Source organism: Sorex fumeus, unplaced genomic scaffold (assembly GCF_029834395.1).
Source record: "Sorex fumeus unplaced genomic scaffold, SorFum_2.1 ptg000072l, whole genome shotgun sequence".
Lineage (NCBI taxonomy): Eukaryota > Metazoa > Chordata > Mammalia > Eulipotyphla > Soricidae > Sorex > Sorex fumeus.
In genome coordinates this window covers 2,502,014-2,528,258 of record NW_026606129.1, presented here as the reverse complement: position 1 = coordinate 2,528,258, position 26,245 = coordinate 2,502,014, and the positions used below count along the sequence as shown (strand labels likewise).

Here is a 26,245-nt window from a genome sequence, read left to right as displayed (position 1 = left end):
AATATTCAAATGTTTCAAGTGAGAAAAGAAGCTAAACTATCACTTTTAAAGGTGGCATTGTGTTACTGGCTGAAAAGACTCCATCAGGGGAAAAAAAACTATTGGAAACAGTAACCGATACAAAAAAGTAGCAAACTATAATATCAGCACATTAAAATCTGTTGCATTTATGTAGAGAATGAACTCAAAAAAAAGAAAATTTGGTTTGTTATTTTTTCCTAAATCACCATGAGATGGTTACAAAGTTGGTCACAATTGGGTGTCAGTCATACAACACTTCCCGTCCCTTCATCATTGTACATGTTCCATGACCAGGATCCCGGATTGCATCTCACCCTCACCCACCAGCCTGACTCTCTGCAGACAGCTCGCTCTCTCCCTCCCTCTCTCTCTCCCCTTTCCCGCTCTCTCGGTCTCTCTGTCTCTGTCTCTATCTTGATCTCTTTCTCTCTTTCCTATTTTAGCCCTGTGGTTTGCAATAGTCTCAGCACTCAGCTCTTGTCCAGAACGGTAATTTCTAATTATCCTTGTCATACGGGTGCCTTCTGTGTCCTAACTGCACACCCCTGCTATTTATGACAAGTTGGGCTGGTTCTCCTGGTCCAGTTTATGTTCTTTGGGTATTATTCTCATCGTATGTTTGGTCTTGGTTTTTGTGTCCCACAAATGATTGTGATCATTCTGTGTCTGTCTCTCTCACTCAGACTCATTCCACTCAGCACATGATACCCATGGAATAAAATTTCACGACTTCATTTTCTCGAATGATGGCATCGTGTTCCATTGTGTAGATGTGCCATAGTTTCTTTATTCACTCATCTGTTCTCAGGCACTTAGGTTGTCTGATTCTGGCAACGGTGAGCAGTGCTGAAATAAATGTAGGAGTGCAGATGGCTTTTCTGTACTGTGTTTTGGGCCTCTGGAGTTATATTTTCAGAAGCAGCACTGCTGGATCATAAGGCAGCTCAATTTCTAGTTTTCTGAGGAATGTCCATGCTGTCTTCCAGAAGGGCTGGATCAGTCGGCGTTCCCATTAGCAGTGAATGTTAGTAGGGACATTTCTGCCAGAATCCAGGCCCGCACTGGTGGTTCTTTTGGATGTGTGTGAGATGTGGTGTGAGATGAAATCTCATTGTTGTTTTGATTTACATTCCCCTGATGATTGGTGGTGTGAGCATTTTTCTCATGTGTCTTTTTGCCATTTGAATTTCTTCTTTGAGGAAGTTTCTGCTATCACGTCTCCGCATTTTTTGATGAGGTTGGATTTTTTTCTTGTTAAGTTCTATCAGTGCCTTATATATCTTTGATATTAACCCCATAACATGGGTGTGGGATAAATATCTTTTCATGTTCCCTGGGCTGGTTTTCTATCCTGGTCATCATTTCCTTTGAAGTGCAGAAGCTTCTGAATTTCATGTAGTCCCATAGGCTCACCTCTGCTTCCACTTGATTGGCCAGTGGTACTTCATCTTGAAGATGCTTGTTAGATGCCTCCAAGCTAACTTTGATGTCATGGAAGGTTCTGTCTATATTTTCCTCCATGCACCTTTGGATTCAAGTTTGATATTATTCAATCCATTTTTATTAGACTTTTGTGCATAGTATTAGAAAGAAATCTGAGGTTTTTTTTTTTTGGATGTAGCAAGATTTTCCTAGCACCACGTGTTGAAGAGGCTTTCCTTGCTCCACTTCAAATTTTTTTGCTCTTTATGAAGATGAACTGATAAAATACCTGAGTGATGGTATCTGTCTCAGGATATCAGCTCTGCCTCACTCTTATGTCTATAGTCCAATAACACGTTGTTTTAATTACTATTGCTTTGTAGTATAATTTGAAGTTGGCAAAAGAGATGCCTCCCGTCTTCTTTATCCCAAGGATTACTTTAGCTGGGCTGGAGCGATAGCACAGTGGGTAGAGCGTTTGCCTTGCACTCAGCCAACATGGCCGACCCGAGTTCGATTCCTCCGCCCCTCTCGGAGAGCCCGGCAAGCTACCGAGAGGATTCGATATGCCAGACACAGTAACAACAAAGTCTCCAATGGAGACGTTACTGGGCCCGCTCGAGCAAATCGATGATCAACGGGAGGGCCTTTACTTACTTACTTACTTACTTTAGCTATTTCAGGGATGGAGACATACTTTCATGTGCATTTTAGGAATGCTTAGTGTATTTCTTTGAAAAATGTCATTGAATCCTTATAGCTACTCCATTAAACCTGTACAATGCTTTCAGGATTATTATAATATTGATGATATTAACCCTCTTAATCCATGAGCAGGGGCTGCGTTTCCATTTCCTAAGGTCCTCTTTTATTTCTTGGAGTCGTGTTTTCTAGTATTCTTGTATAATCTCCTGAGTTAAGTTGGTCTTGAGGTATTTGATTTTCTGAGGCACATAGTGAATGAGATTGTTTTTTAAATATCCTTTTCTTCTCTTTCATTATTTGTATATAGGAAAGCCATGGACTTTTGTGTATTGATTTTGTGGCCTGCCACATTACTTCAAAAATTTATTGTTTGTAGGGAATTTTTTGTAGGTCTTTAGGAAGTTTCTAAGACTAGTATCATGTCATCTGCAAATAGTAAAAGCTCGACTTCTTCATTTTTCTGGATGCCCTCCATCTGTTTTTCTTACTGAATCGCTACAGCAAATAGTTCCAGTGCTATATTGAATAGAAAGCGGTGAAAGTGGGCAGTCTTGCTTTGTGTCTGATCTTAGAAAGAAGGTTATATATGACATTTTTGATAATTTTTTTGATCCTATTTGCTAGTACTTTGTGGAGGAACTTTGGAACAATGTTGCTGAAGGATATTGGTCAGCAGTTCTCTTTTTTGTGGTGTCTCTGTCTCCTGTCCCCGTGCCTGGCTGTCCTCACCGGAGCCCCTTGGAGGGGAGCGGATTGAGTTTCCCTCCCTGCTCCGACCAGGGCTGCTCCGGCAGCCAAAGACCTCCAGAACCAGCCACAACCATGCTGAGACCACTCTCCGCACACATGAAGGTACTAGCAGAGGAACAAAGGCATGCGGGTCCCGGGACTGAGATCTCCAAGCCTACTTGGATCGGGGCTGAGCTTCCTCCACCCAGATCCTCCAAATTCCAGTAGGCGGGGGTCACACCCACCAACTGAACCCCTGGCGCCGTGTAATCCCATCAACAACCAAGACTCAGAGACTATAAAACCAGCTCCCGGAACCACGTGGCTGCGACATCTTATTATGACATCTTATTATCTCATTCCTACTTTGGACAAACTGGCAGGCTACCGAATGAAACCTGCCCACACGGCAGAGTCTGCCAAACTCCCTGTGGCGTACCCAATATGCCAAATACCAGTAACAATGATGGGTCTCATTCTCCTAACTCTGAAAGAGCCTTGAATATGGCACTCTTTTAAAAATCTCAGGCTAGGATGAAAGAGACGTTACTGGGGCCTGCTCGAGGCAATCGACGAATAACAGGATGGTCGTGATCGTCGTGATCGTGATCTGTCTACTTCATAGAAACTGGGAGTGTTGTTTTTCCCTCAATTTCCTGGAAAAGCCTGAAAATAATTGACAGTAGATCCTCTTCGAAGATTTTAATTCAGTGGTGAATACATCTGGGTCTGGGCTTTTATTTGGGAAGGCTTTTGATGATCATTTCAATTTCATCAATATTTACAGGTCTGTTCAGGTATTCCAGATCATCTTGGTTCAGGCTTGGGAGATCCAAGGAATCTAGGAATTTATCCATTTCTCCTAGGTCCTCTTGTTTGATGGCATTAAGATTCTCAAAGTCATCTCAGATGACACTTGAATTACGGTGATGTCTCCCCTTTCATTTCTGATTTGGTGTATTAGGATTCTTTCTTTCTCTGTGAGTCTTGCTAGTGGCTTTTGATCTTGTTTATTTTTCAAAGCTTTGGTTTTGTTGATCTTCTGGATTTGGGGATGGAGTTTTCAGTTTATTAATTTCTGCTCTGTGTTTTATTATTTCCTTCATCCTGCCTGCTTTAGGTTCATTTTGCTGGTCATTTTTTGCTGGTCCGGTTTTTTAAGTTATGTACATAAGTTATTGATGTGGGCCTTTCCTTCCTTCCTGATGAATGCTTGTGGAGTTATGAGGTTTCCTCTTAATGCTACCCTTGCTGTATCCACAGGCTTTGGCAAGCAGTATCCTCCTTCTCGTTGTTTCCATGAATCTTTTCATTTCCTCCCTAACTCATGGTTGTTCAGTAACAAGCCATTTAAGTTTGAGGTGTCTGAGTTTTTGTCCGTTTCTGTTTGTGCTTAACTTCTACTTCTGTGCATCTGGTATAGGAAGAATTTTATTCTGCTTTTTGAGCATGAAAAAGGTAAGTGTGTGTATATATATAATACTTCATAAAAGCTGTTTTATATATGCATATGTACATATGTATATATATTCTTGTCTTCTATTCCTTCAAAGCAAGTATTTCCTTATTGAGCTTTAGTCTGGTTGATGTATCAAGAGAATGACAAAGTGGTGTTGAAATCTTCAACTGGTATTGTGTTGCTATTAATACCTTTCTTCCAGTTTACTAGCAGTTTTTTTAGTATTTTTCTGGTCCCTCTTTAGGTGTATACATATTTAGAATTGTGAGTTTTTCATGATGTTAATACCCTTTGATCATTAATAAATGACCTTCACTGTCCCTTATTATCTTTTTTGGCCTGAAGTATATGTATTCTGACACTAGTATGGCTACCCTGACCTTTGTGAGGGGACTGTTTGTTTGAAGAATTGTTTTTCAACCTTTGACTTTAAGTCTGTGTTCGCTCTGATGATTCAAGTGTTTTTTTTCCCTCAGGAACAACGTTGGGTTTAATTTTCTAATCCATCCTGCCACTCTGTGTCCCTTAATTGGTGCACTTAGCCCAATGACATTGTGAGAAATCATTGTCATAGAATTTCGTGCCATCTATTTTGCAGAAATTTTTTGTGTTTGTGGGATACAGCTTGTCTTAAAGTAGCCCCTTTAATTTTTATAAAGATGTTTTTGCATCTGTGAAGTTTCTGACTTGTTGTTTCTCTGTGAAATTGTATATTGCTCCTTTAAATCTCTATGAAAGTCTATTTGGGTAAAGTATTCTTGGCGAGGTATTCATTTAATTGAACTTTGTCCACTATACACACCACTGTTTTCTGTCAAGAGGGTTTTATTTGATAAATTCTCCCATTATCTTTAGAATGCTTCTTTGTATATAATTTCCTTCTTTGATCTTGCTGCTTTCAGCATTCTCTCTCTACCTATGGTTTTCCTTACTCTGATGAGGATATGTCTCGCAGTGCTTGTATCTGGATTTCCTGCAGCTGGTACCTTTGGGTCTCTGGGATCGGGGTGTACACATTCTTCAGCTCTGGGAACTTAACTATGTCTTTGACTGCTGTTTCTTCATTAGGGTTGTCCTCTCGCCCCTCTGGGACTCGAGGATTCTTATGCTGTTTCTCTTGAAATCATCCCAAAGTTCTCTTGTCAGCTGTTCATTTACTTTGAGGCTTCATCTTGTGCTGTTGTCTGGGGATTTGCTGTACCTCATCTTGGAGCTCACGAATTCTGTCCTCAGCAGCTGTTACTTTGCTGCTGAGGCTTCCAGGGGGGTTTCATTTCACCCACCAAATTTTTCATATCGGATATTCGGTTTGTGGTTCCCTCATTTCTGCTCTCGTATCCTCTAGTATTTCATTGGCGGCTTGTTCCATTGTTTCCTTGAGCTCCTTATACATCCTCAGCATTTCCTCTCTGATTCTTTATCAGGTAGGCTCTGTGCTCCCTGAGAAGGAAATACCTGCTGACTCTTCCATCTTGACTCACTAAGCATTGTGGGTTCCGCGTTGCTTCCATTGTGTCATTTGCAGTTTGGAGTTGCCCCTTGTGAGCTTTTGTGTGACTCAGAGATGACAGCTAGTATGTCTTTGTATGTTCACAGTGAGTTGTGGAGTGGTGAAAAATGTGGGCCGTGGAGCTAGGCCCTCACTGTGCTCACTGGGGCAGGGACAATCCTGACCTGGGGGGCAAGAAGGTGACCTCCAGTACCAAGACGGCCTCGACACCGGCTGCTAATGGCTTGACCCAGTCAGGAAATTTTTTTAAATCTTCTTTACAACTGAAACCAAAAACATCAAGTACTTAGGAATCAACTTAACAAAGGAGGTACAAGATTTATATACCAAAAGCTATCAGTCTTTATAAACCTAAATGAGATCTAGGTTTATCAGATTTATAAACCAAACTATTTTATTCCACTAAAAGTAATAATATAAGACATAGGGAAATGGAAAAATACCCCATGCTCATGGAGTGGAATAATTAACATTGTTAAATTGATCGCCTATCCAAAGAATTATGCAGATTTCATGAAATTCTTATAAAATTCCAATGACATTCTTTAATAGAGCAAATACAAATAAAAGCTCTATATAACCATATAACAGTCTGAAGAATCAAAGAAATTCCGAGAAAGAAAAAACTTGGGGGAGGCATCCCATTCCCTGACTTGAAACTGCACTATATACCCAGCTACTCAGAAAAACAGAATAATGGAATACAAATCAGACCAATGGAATGCAATTGTGAAGCCTAAATTAAGTACTCATGAATGAAGAGTCAATCCATGACAATTGAAATGGGGTATTTAATTAATCCATGAAAGTGTCTGCAATAAAGGGCACAGGTGAAGATGTCTATTCATCTTCAAGAAATAACAGAGGAAAGAAGGGAGGAAGGAAGGAAGGAAGGAAGGAAGGAAGGAAGGAAGGAAGGAAGGAAGGGATGGGAGGAGGGAGGGAGGGAGGGAGGAAGAAGGGAGGGAAGAAAGGAGGGAGGGAGAGAAGAGGGAGGGGAGAGGGGGGAGAGAGGGAAGAAGGAAGAGAGGAAGGAGGAAAGGAAGGAAGGAAGGAAGGAAGGAAGGAGGAAGGAAGGAGGGAAGGAAGGAGGGAAGGAGAGAGGGAGGAATAAAGGAGGAAAGAAGAGAAGGAAGGAGGAAAAGAGGGAAGGAAGGGAGGAAGGAATTGAGGAAGGAAGGAACAGAGGAAGGAAGGAAGGAAGGATGGAAGGAAGAAAAGAAGAAGGGAAGGAAAGAAGGGAGGTAGGGAGGTAGGGAGGAAGGAATGAGGGAGTAAGAGAAGGAATGAGAGAAAAAGGGAAGAAAGGGAGAAAGTAACAGAGGGAGGAAGGAAGGGAGGGAGGGGGGGAGGAAGGGAAGGAGGAAGAAAGAAAGAAAGAAAGAAAGAAAGAAAGAAAGAAGAGAAGAAAAGAGGGAGGGAAGCGAGGTAGGGAGGAAGAAGGGAAGAAGGGAAGGAGGGAGGGAGGAAGGGAGGAAGGGAGGGAGAGAGGAGGGAGGGAAAGAGGGAGGAAGGAGGAAAGGAAGGAAGGAGGGAAGGAGGGAAGGAAGGAAGGAAGGAAGGAAGGAAGGAAGGAAGGAAGGAAGGAAGGAAGGAGGGAAGGAAGGAAGGGAGGGAGGGAGGGAGAAACTAAATATCTGCCTCATAGTATAAACAAAATTTTATTTAAAAAAGATTGTCGAAGGCCTTGATGTTACATCCAACACATCCAAATACCTTGGTAAAACACTGGTATAACCACAGGTTACTCTGGCTTCTGAAGAGCCTTCAACAATTCAAACTCACTGGCAAAGAAAACAATAACAAAAATAACTAAAAGGAACCATATCACATTAAAACCTTTCTGCACTGTGAAAGAAGCAATGGCTAAAATGAAAAGACATCACTGAATGGGAGAACATATTCTCACAAGGGACATCTGACAAAGGACTGACAGTCAGGAGATAAAGCAGTCACAAAAGTCAACAAAAATCAGAACAAGAATTCCATTCAAAAATGATCTTCAGAGAGAACACAGAGATGGCAAACAGGCATATGGAAAACTATTCGTCACTGATTATCAGGGAAATGCTAATCAAAGCAGCAAAGAGAAATCACCTTATTGCACCAAAGAGTTCAGAAATATCTAGTACTGGTGGGCATGTTGTGAAAAAAGGAACCTCTTCTACTTAAACCTCTACAGGGACTCCCCAAAGCAAGAACGGAAGTTCCCCTTCTCACCATCAGTCCCAAGAGCACAAAGTCATTAACTGGAAACGTATTTATACCCACACTCATTGACGTGCTTTTCGTAAAAGGTGAGTTCTGGAAACAACCTCAGTGCCCGATAACCCCCATGATGATAAAGACATTCCAGTCTGTATTAGTGTCTGGGACAGGGCACATGGAACACTACTCAGCCATAAGGAAAGATCAAATTTTACCCTTTGCTACAATGTGGATGAAACTAGTCGGTATCTCATTTTGAGTCAGAGGGAGAAGGAAGGATGCCAGGATGTGACTTTTGTGTCCACAGAGAAACAAACAGGAAAAAAAGAGGAAGGACAGTTACAAAACAAAGCTAATCTTGGACTCTGAGCACAGAACTAGGTGCCTGAGTGGGGGGGCGGGTGTAGCAGAGGGAGTGAGAATGAGACAGCAGTGGGGGCCCCGGCCACTCGATGGCGTAACCCACGTGGAGGGCAGCTGACGCAGAGGCTCTTACTGTAGACCACATTCCCGCATGAGAATTAAAAGTGAAGTATAAAAATCAAATTGAAGCTCAGTAACTCCTCTCTTTCCTGAGAGTCAGCCCTCCACGACGGGTTGTGGATGTAACCTAACCCTTGCAGGGTCCAAAGTGCTCCTCATTAAAATGAAATTCCCAAGCCTGCTCATGGCTCTCCTCTTAGACATACTGAATGCACGTTTGGAATTCTGGACAACAGTGCCCCGAGTGGGTTCGGGCTTTGCTTTCGACGTCAGGTCGCTGAGTCTGAGCGTGCTACTGGAAGGGTCTCGCCTCTCTTGTCTTTGTCTACACCATGGCTCTCGGCCTTTGTCTGGTATTTTTAAAAGAAGCATTGGAGGCTGCGCCAGCCAGTCTTCCTGTTGACACAAACATGCCAGCAGTTCTGGTTCTGCGGGTGTGATGTCGTGTTTCTCTGGACCACGAGTATTCCGGAGACACTGCGATTCTTTCTTCCGGCCGTGAAAGGCGGGTGCGATGCCGTGGAGGGTGTGGCCATAATCCCTACTGGCGAATGGGAAACCCTAAGGAAATCTCAAAACTAAGCACTTTGCACTTTGCCAGTCTTCCTGACCTTTCCAGACAACTTCCAAAGACCAGCCCGTTCCCTCTTAATCGAATGACAGCGCACTAAGCTAGCCTTCCGTGCCTCTAATGGTCTCCCTATGATCAATTTTTCTGTAGATGGCATTTATATGCACTGTACTTCACACTGTGAACTCAATTCAAAAACAACTTCTTATGTTACACTTCTAAAGAACAGCATGGGGTTGACATTTGGGCAAGAGAGAAAGAACATAAGAGCGAGATGAAATAAAAGCTTCATGCCTCCTTCTTGTCTAAATAAGGATGGATTGCATATTTACAGCACGAGAAACCCAGCACAGTGCTCGTCAGCCAGCAACAGGCCAAATGCAACCGAGATTGGCAAACGGCTCTTGTTACTGGGTCTGGAACCTTCTTCCATGTTAGCAGACGGCCCCCACGCACCTGGCTTTCTTCTTGGAACTGATGTCAATATTTTTCTCCCGTTGGTCTGAAATCCAAATTCCTTTCACAGGATGTCTGTGGGGCTCCCAACGCCCTGGCAATGCCTCGCTCGTCCTTGCGAGCGTTTGTTTCTGCCGAGCTGAGTCACTTCCAGCGAAACACAGGCGTCGACTCGAGAAAGCACCAGGGCATAGTTCTCACCAGCCACCGCGGCCCGCCGTTCCGGGGCCAAGTGTCCGGGGGGCTGTCATGGGAGACCCTTGCCTGGCAGCTCTCTGTCTCACGTGCTGGAGCACCCGAACTTCCCCACTCGGGCTGCCCTCTCAGAGCCTCAGCAACCAGCCATTGCCTGCCCTGTGTTTCCGCCCCTGAGATTCAACACCGACTTTCAGGGTCTCAGTGAGGCCCCCCTGGAAGGTAAATCACCTCCGGAGGGGAGCGGCAAAAACGGGTGCCGTTATCCCCTCTCCAAACAAAGGGCTCTCCACGTCAGCTTCACAGAGTCCATCGGACAGAACCCAGGGCGCCTGGGGGCTTCCCCTGCCAGGTGAGGGTGGCACAGCCTGAGGGAGAGCCGTGGACCCTGACAGCTGTGTCCATCCTGCACTCTCCCGGGGTGCACAGCACGTCAGCTCCCTGGCAAAGCTGGGAGCCAGCGTCCGCCTTCACCGTCGCGTGTCTCCTGCTCGCTCTGGGCTTCCTCCCCGAGCCCTGGGGACGGTTCCGGGCAGCTATGGAACAAGGAGCCATCCTTCCTTTCCTGCTGGGAGAAGCGCCAGAGAGCGGCTCCAGCCCCAGAGAGCGGAGAGAGCCGGGTCCTGCCCCAAGTCTTGAGGCGGGGGTGGGGGGCTGCTTCCCCTGAACTCTGCAGAGAGACCCCTGTGCCCGGATCTCAGGAGGGAAGCACACCCACAGGCAGCAGGAAATGGGACCCATGATGCCCATCAGCTGGGCTGGGATGAGTCCAGCCCTTCCCACATCCCTCTGGTGTCCGAGAGCCGAGTCACAGTGACACTCCAGGCAGAACCAGCAGTGGGCGGGAGATCGGGAGCAGCAGCTGGGGGTCTGCTGTGGACAGACTCAGAGGACACGGAAGAGGGGCCACAAGGGGGCCCTGGTGACCTTCTCTGGGACGGGCAGTGACAAGGACCTGAGGGTCGGTCCCTTTCGGGAAGCGCAGCTCCAGGGCAGGTGAGGCAGGCACAGAAGCCGAGGTCTGTGGCGGGCGAGGACCAGCACGTGTGGTTGGAGGTGGATGTGTCCATGCCAAGGCCTGAGCATGGACGCCTGGAGAATCCAGGCCTTGCGCCTCAGTGGGCCCTTCCTATGCCCGTGTCCAGGAGGTTAGACTTGGACCCCCGGTTGTGCTGCCATCATAAGCAGGGGCCACTGCCGTGGGCATGGACACGCACTTGGTGTAGTAACAAATGGTGCACAGGACCCCTCCTCAGACAGACCAGCCCTGGGCCCTGGGGTCTCCTTAGGGCTATGGTCCATGCACGGGTGCAAGGATGCACAAACCCCACAGTGCCAGGGGCCCGACCACCTGCAGTGACCTCAGGGGCACCGTGTGGTATAGCTGCCGCCTCTGCACAGGACAGTGCCTCAGCCACTGGACGCCCATCGGCCCCATTATAAGTCATGGCTTAGGCCGCCCAGTCCAGGGATGCTCAGTTATACATGACAGGGGGTTTGGTACGTGCTGACTCAAGGATAGGAGAACCCTGCAGTCACAAAGGCAGCTTTCACAGGACACTCAGCCTGGTGGTCACTAAGGCAGCCCTCATGGGACACTCAGCCTGGTGGTCAGTAAGGCAGCCCTCATGGGACACTCAGCCTGGTGGTCACTAAGGCAGCCCTCATGGGACACTCGCCCTGATGGTCACTAAGGCAGCCCTCATGGGACACTCAGCCCTGGTGGTCACTAAGGCAGCCCTCATGGGTCACTAGCCTGGTGGTCACTAAGGCAGCCCTCATGGGACACTCAGCCCTGGTGGTCACAAAGGCAGCCTTCACAGGACAGTCAGCCTGGTGGTCACTAAGGCAGCCCTCATGGGACACTCAGCCTGGTGGTCAGTAAGGCAGCCCTCATGGGACACTCAGCCTGGTGGTCACTAAGGCAGCCCTCATGGGACACTCAGCCTGGTGGTCACTAAGGCAGCCCTCATGGGACACTCGCCCTGATGGTCACTAAGGCAGCCCTCATGGGACACTCAGCCCTGGTGGTCACTAAGGCAGCCCTCATGGGTCACTAGCCTGGTGGTCACTAAGGCAGCCCTCATGGGACACTCAGCCCTGGTGGTCAGTAAGGCAGCCCTCATGGGACACTCAGCCTGGTGGTCACTAAGGCAGCCCTCATGGGACACTCAGCCTGGTGGTCACTAAGGCAGCCCTCATGGGTCACTAGCCTGGTGGTCACTAAGGCAGCCCTCATGGGACACTCAGCCCTGGTGGTCACTAAGGCAGCCCTCATGGGACACTCAGCCTGGTGGTCACTAAGGCAGCCCTCATGGGACACTCAGCCTGGTGGTCACTAAGGCAGCCCTCATGGGACACTCAGCCCTGGTGGTCACTAAGGCAGCCCTCATGGGACACTCAGCCCTGGTGGTCACTAAGGCAGCCCTCATGGGACACTCAGCCCTGGTGGTCACTAAGGCAGCCCTCATGGGTCACTAGCCTGGTGGTCACTAAGGCAGCCCTCATGGGACACTCAGCCCTGGTGGTCACAAAGGCAGCCTTCACAGGACAGTCAGCCTGGTGGTCACTAAGGCAGCCCTCATGGGACACTCAGCCTGGTGGTCAGTAAGGCAGCCCTCATGGGACACTCAGCCTGGTGGTCACTAAGGCAGCCCTCATGGGACACTCAGCCTGGTGGTCACTAAGGCAGCCCTCATGGGACACTCGCCCTGATGGTCACTAAGGCAGCCCTCATGGGACACTCAGCCTGGTGGTCACTAAGGCAGCCCTCATGGGTCACTAGCCTGGTGGTCACTAAGGCAGCCCTCATGGGACACTCAGCCCTGGTGGTCAGTAAGGCAGCCCTCATGGGACACTCAGCCTGGTGGTCACTAAGGCAGCCCTCATGGGACACTCAGCCTGGTGGTCACTAAGGCAGCCCTCATGGGTCACTAGCCTGGTGGTCACTAAGGCAGCCCTCATGGGACACTCAGCCCTGGTGGTCACTAAGGCAGCCCTCATGGGACACTCAGCCTGGTGGTCACTAAGGCAGCCCTCATGGGACACTCAGCCTGGTGGTCACTAAGGCAGCCCTCATGGGACACTCAGCCCTGGTGGTCACTAAGGCAGCCCTCATGGGACACTCAGCCCTGGTGGTCACTAAGGCAGCCCTCATGGGTCACTAGTCTGGTGGTCACTAAGGCAGTCCTCATGGGACACTCAGCCTGGTGGTCACTAAGGCAGCCCTCATGGGACACTCAGCCCTGGTGGTCACTAAGGCAGCCCTCATGGGACACTCAGCCCTGGTGGTCACTAAGGCAGCCCTCATGGGACACTCAGCCCTGGTGGTCACTAAGGCCTCCCTCATGGGACACTCACGAGACTTCTTGGTGGTGACGTTGATCGGGGCGCTGGAGGGGCCAGGGCCGGCTGTGTTGTAGGCCCTCACGGCAGCAAAGTAGAGGGTGTTGGCGCGAAGCCCCGTGACATTCCTGGAGGTGATGTTGCCGCTGACCCGTGTCCTGCCCATCACGGAGCCTCTGGAGTCCTCTGTCCAATACAGAATCTGCTCAGGACAAGAAAAAGCATCTGCTGAGCCCTGAACACCAGCCGCCTTGGGGGTGGGGGTGGTCTGGGAGGAAGGGGGGAGGCTAATGAAATGACCGTACACCCCTACTCAGTCTGGGGCCCCCATGTCCTGGGAAGATGTTGAGACAGCCACTGCACAGTGGGAATCAGTTCCACCTCTATTCACGATGGGCACATGTGGTCAGCTTAACAGCAGACGCGTCTCAGACCCCAGCAGGGCTTGTCCCCTGCGTCCAGCCCTGGTCTAAGGGAGCCCCTTGGTGTCGGGGCCTCAGGACTGGCCGGTGGCTGTGCTTGTCCATCGACATGGAGCATTTTCACTGCCCTGGGCCCTGCTGCTGGCTAAGAGCTCGGGTGGGTCTGTAGGGCCTGGACCTAGCTGAAGACGACAAGGGAAATCGAGGAGGACCTGAAGACAGGCCGCAGGGGCTGGTCGGGGCTCCGAGGGGCGAGAGCCGGGGAGGATCAGAGCTGGGGTGGGGACCCGTGTGCCCCTCGGGGCTCAGGCGGCCAGACTAGCAGTGTAGGGGGGTCACGGGGACAGAGGAGACTTCTAGGCAGTGGGGGCAGGGTGAGAGTGGGTGACGGGCATGTCCAGAGGCGTGCAGGCGTGACCCCCACTTCATGCTTCAGGGTCACTCTCGGGGTGCTCAGGGGCACCCGCGGAGCCAGATCAAGGCCGCCTGCATGCGGAATGCACTCGGCACGGCTCTCTCTGGCCCTTCCTCTCTGCTGCCCAATAATGGATGGTGTGACCACATGTGGGAGTGAAATTGAGTGAGTCCCATTTCCACACGCAGTGGCCAGTGGGCCCTATCCAGGCCCCATCCAGTGAGTCTCGAGGCAAGACCCACCATCGGGGGGTTTCCAGGGAGAGTCCTGGAGGCCAGGACCCTAGGCCCTTCCCGGGACCCAGCTGGGAGTGCGGGGTGAGGCCTCCGTCCACTCTCCTTGCCCCACGGGCCTGGGGCAGGGCTGAGGAATGGGGATGGGGGGAGGGTGGAGACTGGCAGGAGTTACCTCGTAGCCCAGCACTCTGCCCGTGTTCCGGTTCCAACTGACCGCCTCCCAGGACACTTCCATCTCTGAAGCCGAGACACTCTGCACGGATGTGCCCCTGGGGGCCAGGCGGGGCTCTGCCAAGAGTCGGGCGTGCTCAGCACCGCAGCCAGAGACCAGAGGAGCAGAGGCTGAGCGGGCACCCGGGGACCAGCGCCTACTCACCGTCCTCCCCCGAGTAGACGATGCAGACGGTGCTCCAGGGGCCGTCCCCCTCCTGGTTGTACACTCCCACCTTCACCTCGAAGGGCGACAGCGGGCTGAGGCTCTCATTCCTGTACACGAACCTTGAGGCGTCGACCGATGGCTGCCTCTCCACGGTCCAGGCGGCTGAGCCCACGGGCCGGAACATCACCGTGTAGCCGAAGCCCTCCCCATTCTGCAGCTCCTCTGGGATGGGCTTGGGGAGATGCGAGCCGTGGGGGTGCGCCCGGTGCCCCCTAGCCCACCCCGGCTGCTGTTCCTCTGGCCCAACTCTCCGAGACGTGCAGGGCTGTGCTCAGCTCCACAGCGAGCGGCAGGGCTGACGTCCCCTCGGCATGCGACCAAGGGAGAGCCCGACTCGAAGGACTCGGATAAGGGTGGTGGCACGATGGACACTCTGCATCTGTCCTTCCCCACGACTTCCCAGAAGTTGTGATGGAAAGAAGATGGCTTAGAGTCTGCCAGTTTTCACAAACAATAACATAATTCGGATGTGGGTTCTTAAATGCAGCGCAACAAGCTTGTTAGACGGCACTTCGAGGCTGTCTGTCCTTTCCCTTCCAAATTTTTCAGTGATTTCCTGAATACCAGTCACATCATTGTTGTGCGATGAGACTTGGTGTAAGCTAGAGGCTGACTACAGCAGGAAGGTGTGGGGATCCCGACACTCTAAAGCACACCATTCGTTACTCGGGATGCTGGGGTGTGTGCATGTGTGTGAGTTGGGGGAGGATGTGTGTGTGTACACGCGTGCATGTTTGTGTGTGACTGTGTGTGAGTTGGGGGAGGATGTGTGTGAACATGTGTGTGCGTGTGACTATGTATGAGTCGGGAGGATGTGTGTGTACACGTGTGCTTGTATTTTTGACTGTGTGTGTTGGGGAAAGATGTGCGTGTGTGTGTACACGTGTGTATGTGGTATGTGGCTGTGTGTGTGACTTGGGGGGAGGATGTGTGTGTACACGTGTGCATGTATGTGCGACTGTGTCTGTGAGTTGGGGAGGATGTGTGTGTGTACACGTGTGCATGTATGTGCGACTGTGTCTGTGAGTTGGGGAGGATGTGTGTGTGTACACGTGTATGTGTGTGACTGTATGTGTGAGCCGGGGAGGATGAGTGTGTGTGTACACGTGTATGTGTGTGACTGTATGTGTGAGTCGGGGAGGATGCGTGTGTGTGTGTGTGTGTACATGTGTCTGTGAGACTGTGTGTGAGTTGGGGGTGTCAGGAGTCAGACCCTGCCCCAGATCTGCACATGAGCCACAGGGCACAGGCCCAGCCCAGAAGCAGGAAAGAGGCAGCTCTGGGCAGTGAGTGACGGGAGCTCCTCCAGGTGCAGACTTTGGGCCCTTCCCCAGCCCCTCTGACCCCGCAGACCCCAGACAACAACCCTGCCTGGCTCTGCGGGGTCCTGCACTCAGGGCAGCGGTAGGCGGGGCGTCCAGGTGGTGTGGACAGGTGGCCGGGGAGCAGGATCTGGGAGGGCTGGGGTGCAGGTCCTCATGCGACCCCTTCTCTGGAGCTGTGACTCCTTCTACCTGAGGGGTTTCCTGGCAGGTTGAGCCCCAGCACTCGGGGCCTGTGTGCTGTCAACCAGGGACCTGCAGCCCGAAGCGCCACGTCTATGGAGGGAGAGGACCCAGGGCGACGACGCCCTCCCCTCAAGGACCCAGGACGCGGGGGCTCCTGGATGAGTGCGGGAGGGTGGGATGTCCTGGCGTCAGCCGGTGCCGCCCTTCCTAGCTGCATAGCTCAGGGCTAACCAGCTGCGGGCAGCTGCCTCTCGCCTCTGCTGAGCGTGGACATTCAAAGGAGACATGGCGGCTTGGGGCCCTGGACTGTCCTTCCCCAGAGGACGAGGGGAGAGGGGAGGGACGCAGAGAGAAACAGGGGATGGGGAGGCCGCGTCTCTTCGCCAGCCGGGCCCCCTCTACAGGCAGGGGACGCGATAGCTGGGCCACGCGTAGACTTTGAACTTCGTAAAATCAGTGTAAAATGACCCCCCAGTGCTCAGACTCCAGAACCGATGACCACGGGCCTTGCTCTCTCTCGGCAAGACACAGAGGGACTAAGAGCAAACCAAGCGGCAGGATGATTAATCGCCACCCGCAGGAGCACAGGAAACACGTCTCCTCCCAGTTCATCTCCAAGGGGAAAGTTCCCAGGGCCCCTGGCCGCCCCGTAGGCAGGGATGCAGCTGGCGGGGGCCGGCCCCTGGAGACGGAGCAGAGAGGCCCCCAGTGCCGCTGAATCTCAGCAGGAAGTCTGTGTACACCCTCCCCCATGAGCAAATAACTCTGTTTTCCAGGGCTCTTCCTGGCCAGCTAAATCTTTTTCCTTCAAAATAACTCAGTTGGACAGAAAATTACCTCCCACGTAATGACGAGCTCCGAGCGGCTTCCTCCACCCCCGCCGACGCCAGCCGGTGCCACCGTGGGGACTGGAGGAGAGAAGAGAAGGGGGCACGAAGGGGGCACTCGTTAACCCCACGCGGGGCGTCTGTGCTCGCTCGCCTGCCCGGGCCCCTGAGCTCGCCAGGAGAGACCCTCGCCTAGGACGGGCGTGAACGCGCTCACAGGCGCCCAAGTCTCCGAGAGGACACGATTGTGTTTGATACACGAGCACCCTCGATCCAAAATTAATTAAAAACCGAGTAACATCATGTCTTTGACATTATTATGCATCATCTACTAATTGGCGAAATGATGTTCCATTCAGATGTGTCAGTGGCACCGCTGAGCTAGTGCCTCATTATACAGTTGTGCTGTAAACAAGTTACCACGGCGGTATATTAATTAATTTTTTTTACAATAAACAAACAAAAGAAAGATCTTTTTGGGGGTTCCATCCTCAGGATATTTTAACATTAAAAAGTAATTCCTTTGACATAGAAAAATGTGAAGCGGTGCTCCTGAAAGTCATGAAGGACTGGGAAACCGAGGTAAAGAAACATCATTTAAAGAACAGAGCTGGTGCTGGAAGTAGACTCTGGACCAAACATGATTGCCACCCATTGCCTCTTTTGCAAACCACAACACCCAATAGGAGAGAGAGAACAAAAGGGAATGCCCTGCCACAGAGGCAGGGGGGGATGGGGGGATGGGGGATGGGGGGTGGGAGGGATACTGGGATCCGTGGTGGTGGGAAATGGGCACTGGTGGAGGGATGGGCGTTTGATCACTGTATAATCGAAACCCAAGCACAAAAATTCGTAAGTCTACAACTGTACCTCATGGTGTTTCACTAATAAAAATTAAAAAAAGAAGAACAGAACTGAGCCCTTCGTTTGGGGAGTGTGCTTCGGCAGGGCCGGGCTCCGGTGCTGACCTTGGCCGTGGGGACCCCGGTCAGCTGCCAGGACCCTGGGGGAGGGCCTGTTTCCACTTGTCTTTTAGAACTGTGGGGCTTTGAGGCAGAACATTCCAGAGGCCAAGTGTCTATGAGGGTCAGAGGGAGCAGCCCCTGGAAGGGGCGGGATCCCCAGGAACACCCGTGAGGGTCTCGGGGGTGGTCACGGCTGAGCCTGTGTGCGCGGATGGCTGAGCACAGAGCCAGGCACAGAGGAAGGGCTGCAAAGCGAGATTGTGTTTCTGCCACCACCGCAGGGGGTCCCCGAGTTGCCGCCTGCAGCGCTGCGGGTGCCCCCCAAGGTACAGCGCCACGGGACTCAGAGCGGGCCAGGCTGCCTAGAGGTGTCCACGGAGGAGCGATGGTGTGTGGCGGCCAATGCTCTGTGTGCCGACACCACTTGCTAAATCTCGAAGTGAGATGCACACAGGACACAGTTCCCTCGGACGTCACGGACGGTGCAGTGCCTCGTCGCCTCGTCACCTCCCTTGCACCCTCACCCTGGACTGTCCATTCCAGGGTCACAGCTGGCCCTTCTTGGCTCTCTGGTGGAAGCAGGCTGCTTCCTTCCGGCCTCATTCGCCTGGCCGCTTCCTTCCGGCCACTTCCTTCTGGCCTCGGCCTACGGCTCCTTCTCGCGCTGGACTCGCCGTTTTACCTCCAGATTTTGTCCTGGTCTTCAGTGTCTTCGGCCAGAAGTCACATGAATTCACGCAGAACCCACCCCAAGAGAGAAGTTTCTAGTTCCCCACTGTGTCCAGTGACACCGATTCAGACTCTTCAAAGCCCCTGATGCACAGGAAATTATTTTAAGTGACTCTCTAATTCCCTCGTTACCACGTTCCTGAGATGTGGGTCAGAAAGCACCTTCCTTTCTTCCATTTTCAAACGAGCCATGCTAACCCTCAAGCTACTGAAGAGAGTTTGTCTTTGACAGCACATTCAAAGGAGACGCTTCAGTGGGATTCAGAGCGTCAGGGAAATCGCCAGGGAGGCCCCGAGTCGGTGGTCTGTAGAGAGAGAGCGTCCACACTGGAGAGAAGGGCCAGCAGCGCCTCTGCAGGAGCCGGGCCAGGTGAGCCCCAAGGCCACCAGCACCTTCCCTTCAGGACAGAAACGTCCCGAAGAGAAGCACTCGGAACCCCGCTTCCCCAGCCGGCCCCACAGTTAGGCACGCTGGAGCGTACACACACACACACACACACACACACACACACACACACACACACACACAGGCACAGGCCCTTACACCCAAGTCCTTTCCACCAGGGCCAGGCCCCAGTGATGGGCATGTCTGGTGCTGGGGTCCCCGGATGAGCCCACAGTCTGGCCTGCTCCCAAGAGTCCATGTCAGTCTGCTGCCATAGAGCTGGTGATCGGCATCAATCGCATTGTGAAGACAGCACAAATGCCACTGTGTGAAGGTAGATGGGTACCAGCACCAGGAAGGCATGCTCAGTTCCTGAGGGCAGGGAGGCATGCTCAGTTCCTGGGTGCAAGAAGGCGTGTTCACTTCCTGGGTGCAGGAAGGCGTGTTCAGTTCCTGGGTGCAGGAAGGCGTGCTCAGTTCCTGGGTGCAGGAAGGCGTGTTCAGTTCCTGGGTGCAGGAAGGCGTGCTCAGTTCCTGGGTGCAGGAAGGCGTGCTCAGTTCCTGGGTGCAGGAAGGCGTGTTCACTTCCTGGGTGCAGGAAGGCGTGTTCACTTCCTGGGTGCAGGAAGGCGTACTGTTCCTGAAGGCAGGAAGGCGTGCTGAGTTCCTGAGTGCAGGAAGGCATGCTCATTTCCTGGGTGCGGGAAGGCATGTTCAGTTCCTGGGTACAGGAAGGTTGTGCTCAGTTCCCAGGTGCAGGAAGGTGCGATCATTTCCTGGATGCAATTGGCAGTGGTCAGTGAGGAGCTGGCCGCAGGAGCACTGGCACCCAGCAGCCCCTGCTCAAGCAGTGGGTCAGAGGGGGCCACAAGAGCACCCACTGAAAGGAGAAGGAGCGACGTGAGCTGGGTCCCCGAGTGCCTCCACTCACTCCCAGTGCTTGGCCAGGCTCCTGGGAGAGGGTCGTTGACTGGACAGGGAGAATCCGCACTGGTGCTCTGAGGCTGCGCACGGTGGCTAGGGAGTGGAGGGAGACAGTGGCCAAGGCCCCAACAAGCTGGACTGTCCTTGGCCCCATGAGCACAGCCCCACCCTTGCTGACCACACATCCTCCGTGGAACGTGGGCTGCGGTCAGGGGAGCAGAGATTTCGGAGATTCTGCCCTGCTGACAGGCCTCCCTCAGCGGGAACAAACTATTCCAGGAAATAACGGGAGAAAACGGCAGCGTGGAGGCGTGTGGAATCGAGGGCCACCTGCTCAGTCTCCGGCATGGTTCCCTGGTCATCGCTCCGTGCAGTCCAGGAAGCCCCTGGGCAACCATTGACCACAAGGCCTCTACCTTGGCCCCGCTGGCAGAATCCCTGCCGTGGTCCTGGGCCTGGTCAGCATCTGCGTCACCGTCCCCCAAAAGGTAAGGTAAAGGTAAAGGTAAAGGCCCTCCCGTTGATCGTCGATTTGCTCGAGCGGGCCCAGTAACGTCTCCATTGGAGACTTTGTTGTTACTGTGTCTGGCATATCCAATACTCTCGGTGGCTTGCCGGGCTCTCCGAGAGGGGCGGAGGAATCGAACTCGGGTCGGCCATGTTGGCTGCGTGCAAGGCAGACGCCCTACCCGCTGTGCTATCACTCCAGCCCCCCAAAAGGGGTGGAAGCTAATCCTACTTTGTCCACATAGGACATGTGCAAGGGGCCACGGGCTCAGAACAAGGCACGTGGGTGAGACCACGGAAGCACTGTGTTCACGCTTCTCTGGTTTCTCCAGGGAAGCTCCCGGCTCTCAGAGATGGGCAACAGATGTGCATCACTTACCTGACGCCTTGGTTCTCAGCAGTGCTGACGGCTGACTCGGTTCCCCAATGCCGATGCTGTTTCCCGCAAGCACACGGAACTCGTACTCCACCCAGGGGCTCAGCCCGGCCACCGTGGCCTTGTGCGTGCTGCCGCTGAGAATTTCTGGAACTGAAAAGCAGGCGCCACTTTGGCCACTAACCCAGCACCCACCAAGGACAGACACGGAGCAGGAAAAACCGCCGTGAGACGGGTCCCAAGACCCACCTGTGGACACGGCCAGCCAGCCCACCGAGAAGGGGGTCCGAGCCTGGATGATGAAGATCTGAACAGGGCTGTTGTTGCTGGAACCCGGCGTCCAGCTGAGCTCCGAGGTCGTGCTGGAAATGGCTTCGACCCTCACTTCCGTGGGGGGGCCTGGGGGACCTCAAAGAGACGTTTCACGGTAACTATGGAAACTGCCAGACACGCGGCCTGGGTGGAGAGGGCTCGCGTTCAGCCGGAAGCAAAATATTGGGCATGGGACACGGGGAGCACATCTGGGTTAATGCTCAACTAATTCCACCTCCACAGGGAGAGTGACCCGGCGGGGAGCTGGCCTCCGGTGTGGGCGGGCACCCCGGCCCTCTTGGGGCAGAGCAGCGATGAGCCATGGGGGAGGCATGCCCAGGGAGGCTGCTACCGTGGACACATGGGGAGCCGGGGCCGGGGCAGGCCTGCCAGGGACCCGCTCCTGCCCTGTGCACAGCCCCCACAGGAGAAAGGAACTGTACTGCTACCCTCCGACCCCTGGCAGGAGCCCTAGCAGCTGGGCCAGGGGCCAGAGGGGGCTGCCAGCCACGCCCTGCCCCCCGCCAGGACCTTACCTCTCACGATGACATCAGCCGCTGCCGACAGGCTCTCCAGGGTGGATTTCACGGCACACACGTACGTTCCTGAGTGGTGCAGTTGGATGTTCCTGATCATCAAGTCCCCGACAGACTCCTGCAGACGGAGGGGGTGGGAGGGTCCTGCCGGCCAGCACCCCCTGAGGCTGGGGGCACCGACCCACACGGCACATGGCCCATCGCACACCCAGCCCTCGGCCAGCCCCTGACCGCTGCAGATGGGCCCTTTCTGTGAAGGGCACGAGACGGCTGAGACAGGCAGGGTTCGTGGGCAGACGCGGGACGCCAGGCGGGGAGGGACACACTCGGCGAAGGCCTGAGGGCGACTCGCCAGGCTCTGAGGGCCCAGACACTTACGCCGCCGACCCGCTCAAAGTGGGCCGCTCCCTTCTGGAGGTTGAGGAGCTCCCCGTTGAAGGTCCACGCAAAGCCCACGTGGACGGTGGGGTCTCGGGTCACCTGGCACGGGAGCACAATGCTCTCGCCCACCATGACGTCCATGCTGGATGGCGGCAGCGTGATGAGGGTCCTCTCTGTGGGGACAGAGACGCGGGGCTGGGGGCGCCACACACACTCACACACACACACTGACACAGACTGACACCCACACTGACATACACCACACACACTCACACACTCACATTCACACATCCACACACTCACACACATACACTCACACACAAACACATTCTCACACACAAATACACACATGCTCACACACAAATACACACACGCTCACACACAAATACACACACGCTCACACACAAATACACACACTCACACACAAATACACACACTCACACACTCACACACAATACACTCACACACAAATGCACACATGTTTATGCACACTCACACACACGCACACTCACACACGCTCACACACTCAAAAACTCACATACTCACACAGACACACTCACACACACTCATATACACACTCACACACAGTCACTCACACAGATACTCACACCCACACCCACACCCACACACACACACACAGAGCTATCGGTTGTCTGTGTAGGTCTCGGACGCCTACAATGACAGCCCAGAGCTTTATGGTCAGTATAAGAGTCTCTTCCCCTTCTCTGGTATCTCTGCATCTACCAGCACAGCATATTGCTGCCATAAAGCCTGAAGCACACTTTTATTAATCCTCTATATTACAGCAGCATCTCGAGAGGTCGGGGTCTGAGACGGCGGCACTGCACAGACACGTGCCCCGTCATTCTGACTGCAACTTTTACTCTGAAATCCCAGCATGGCGCCCAGCCCACATGGCTCCAGTCTAGGTCACTGTGGCTGACTCGGATGCTGGGGACGAACTGTGTTTCTGAGATGATGGCCCTGGGGCCTGCGCAGGGACCAGCCTCACACACTTTGATTTATGAGTAACGAATCTATTTACTCAGTTTCTGTGCCAGCAATCCTCCATCTCTGTTTAAACTACGTCGCGGGTAGGGTGAGATGTGTTTCCCCCTTTAAGATCCGTGTCGTGGTGTTAGAATTATCGTCTACCCCTGCAGCTCCGCGAGGACCGTGCACTGCAGCCTCCCCTGGGCCCGCTTCCCGCCCCCACGGTCCTGAGCACAACTCCACCTTCCGATGACCTCACAGGTGAGCTGATTTTCTGGGCACAAGACAGCCACGGTAGTGGCCCTGATGCCTTTTTGTACATGCACTGTCCACTGTAGCACTGTCCTCCCGTTGTTCATCGATTTGCTCGAGCAGGCACCAGTAACGTCTCCATTGTGAGACTTGTTGTTACTGTTTTTGTCGTATCGAATACACCACAGGGAGCTTGGCAGGCTCTGCCTTTTTGTAAATAACAACGTAAATATTCTTCATTTCAGACAGCAAAGGTGACCCAACGGGCCACCCAGTCACAGAAGCTGGACGTGCGTCTGCTGTTAGACACCGACGCTGACCAGGATCAAAGGTTTGGAGAGGTTTGAATCAGGGCATGGTCACACACAAGCACAAGTCCACGTGTCCTAAAGCAGCGACGGGCGGATGCTGGGGAGGTCCCTCCTGGAGGGTCTCTGGGTTAAGCTTGATTCTCAGAGATGTGCTCCAAGTGCTTCTTTGCTTTCTCATGATTTCTTCCTGCCACTGCAGAGACGCTGAGCCCTGAGGAGGGGCCCTCCCCAAGGGAGCCGTGTCCACTGTGCGTGCCCAAGTGCTGCTGACCTGAGTCTTCCACGGCAGAGATTCCTCTGACCCAGGTCGGCCATGGCAAGAGGGAAGCAACAAGGTAAAGGTAAGGTAAAGGCCCTCCCGTTGATCGTCGATTTGCTCGAGCGGGCCCAGTAACATCTCCATTGGAGACTTTGTTGTTACTGTGTCTGGCATATCGAATACTCTCGGTAGCTTGCCGGGCTCTCCGAGAGGGGCGGAGGAATCGAACTCGGGTCGGCCATGTTGGCCGCTTGTAAGGCAAACGCCCTACCCGCTGTGCTACAGGGCTGGAGCTTGGGTTTTAATTCCCTGACAGCTGTGGGAAATTAAAGCTCACAGTTCACTTCTGGACGTCCGGGAGAAACCTTACCCCACCTCCGTCAGACACGCCTTTATGTTCTGATAGTTTCAAAATGCCCTTTCCCATACTCTATTAGACATTTAATTCCTTTTTTTACCTTTTGGATCACACCCGGCGTGGCTCAGGGGTGTCTCCTGGCTCTGCACTCAGGAATGACTCCTGGCGGTGCTCAGGAGACCATATGGGATGCCGGGGATCAAACCCGGGTTGGCCGCATGCAAGGCAAACGTCCTACCTGCTGTGCTATGGCTCCAGCCCCAGATATTTAATTTCTTTTAATTTAAAAATGTAGGCATGATGAATTGCAATATCATTAATGACAGGGTCCCATGGAGGTATCGTTCCAATAACACATCCTCCACCTGCGTGCCCGCATCTCAACCCCCAGCCCCCAGGGGAAATAAATATCACTTTTATTCTGAGTATTCTGGAGAGAAGTTCCGAGCATCACTTTGTGGGGCGATCCATATGCAGGTCCCAGCCTTCTTCTCGTCTCTCACCCCAGTCGAGGGCAGATCATATCCAGGGGCACACGGAAATGGGAACCTCTCATCTGGAGAGAAAACGCTTTCTCTTTCTGAAGTTTCTTGGGAAAAAAATTACACTGCAAATTTCTTATATATTCTGGGTGGATGGGTTGGTTCCCCACAGAGGGACTGGAAAGCAGCTCCGCTCTGATCCTAAGTTTTAGTTAGGGCAATTAAAATAAGTTTCAGGCACTGAAAATGACATCACATAGAAACCACACAGACGCTCAGCCCCAGCCCAGCCCTGGGGCCAGGGGTCACACCCAAGGGTCAGGGGTCCATGGGCTGTGCAGTAAGTGTTGGGGCTGGCGGGGCTCAGAGCCAGGGCAGCCGCCCTCTGTGACACAGACCCGTGCTGGGGGCCACGGGCCATCCAGTCCCCACCTGGCTGTGGTGTAGCTGAGCGCCCAGCCCAGGGCGAGGCGGTGAGAGTGCCCGTGAGGGGAGAGGTGGGGCCCTGTTCTCAGAGGCTCTGTCCAAGGAGGACATGAGGAGTCCTTTGGCCAAAGTCCAGGGAGCTGGTTCCATCCAAAGAAGGGCCTTCTACTGACAGGTGCAACTGGAGAGTCTGGCCGGGTGCTCTCTGCAGAACAAGCTGCTGCCTGCAAGGAACAGGCGATGCAAAGAGGAAGGAATGGGAACAGGCAGGAGCAGGACTGCCCACGGGCAGAGAGAGAGAGAGAGAGAGAGAGAGAGAGAGAGAGAGAGAAGGAGAGAGAGAGGGAGAGAGAAACAGAGGGAGAGAGAGAGAAGGAGAGAGAGAGGGAGAGGGAGAGAGGGAGAGATAGAAAAAGAGAGAGGGAAAGAGAGGAAGGGAGGGAGAGAGAGGAAGGGAAGAGACGGAGGGGAGGGGATCTGTCTCAGCCCGTGGACTGGGTCACACACTGCAGGAGACGCCGTGGCCGTGGCAGGCTGGGAAGTGCCACACAGGGGGGGCTGGGGCGCAGACATGACCTCTCCAGAAGCAGCACCTGTCCCCGGTTGCAGACCAACACATGCGGCTCTCCACCACGCAGTAGCCGGACCCAGGTCCTCCCTGGGTGGGTGGGGGGCTCTCAGCAGCCAGGGCAGGTGGGGCCTCCAGCCCTGTGCCCTGCTCCAAGTGGACCCCGAGGGGGAACGTGGTGCCTGGAGCAGAGGCCATCTCGGGAGCAGGAGCTACGGGATCCTTGGTGCTATTTTAGGCCGGGAATGACGATGCTGTTACCACAGAGTATCTCGCCTGCAGGGCAGAGCCTGGCAAGCTCCCCGTGACGTATTCAATATGCCAGACACAGTAACAACAAAGTCTCCAATGGAGACGTTACTGGGCCCGCTGGAGCAAATCGACGATCAACGGGAGGGCCTTTACCTTTACCTAAGAATTTCCTGGAGAATGTATTCAAATTGTGTGTTTCCGGGCCCGGAGGCGTGGCCTGGAGGTAGACAACCTGCCTCACACAGGCAAGTCCCGGGTGATCCGGCCCCCAGCCCACG

At 53.0% G+C, this 26,245-nt stretch overlaps 1 protein-coding gene across 1 annotated transcript in view; it reads right to left on the bottom strand.

Annotated features, from left to right (window-relative positions):
• LOC130037482 (contactin-6-like) overlaps positions 1–26,245 on the bottom strand; it is a 158,444-nt gene that overhangs the window by 10,217 nt on the left and 121,982 nt on the right. Inside the window, exons 12-19 of the mRNA XM_056129323.1 lie at positions 22,064–22,239; positions 21,686–21,803; positions 21,087–21,245; positions 20,841–20,990; positions 16,962–17,032; positions 14,554–14,788; positions 14,350–14,465; positions 13,120–13,306 (exon numbers count right to left, since the gene is read on the bottom strand). Of these exons, the coding sequence (XP_055985298.1) occupies positions 13,120–13,306; positions 14,350–14,465; positions 14,554–14,788; positions 16,962–17,032; positions 20,841–20,990; positions 21,087–21,245; positions 21,686–21,803; positions 22,064–22,239 (1,212 nt within the window). The remainder of the gene's footprint in view (positions 1–13,119; positions 13,307–14,349; positions 14,466–14,553; positions 14,789–16,961; positions 17,033–20,840; positions 20,991–21,086; positions 21,246–21,685; positions 21,804–22,063; positions 22,240–26,245) is intronic.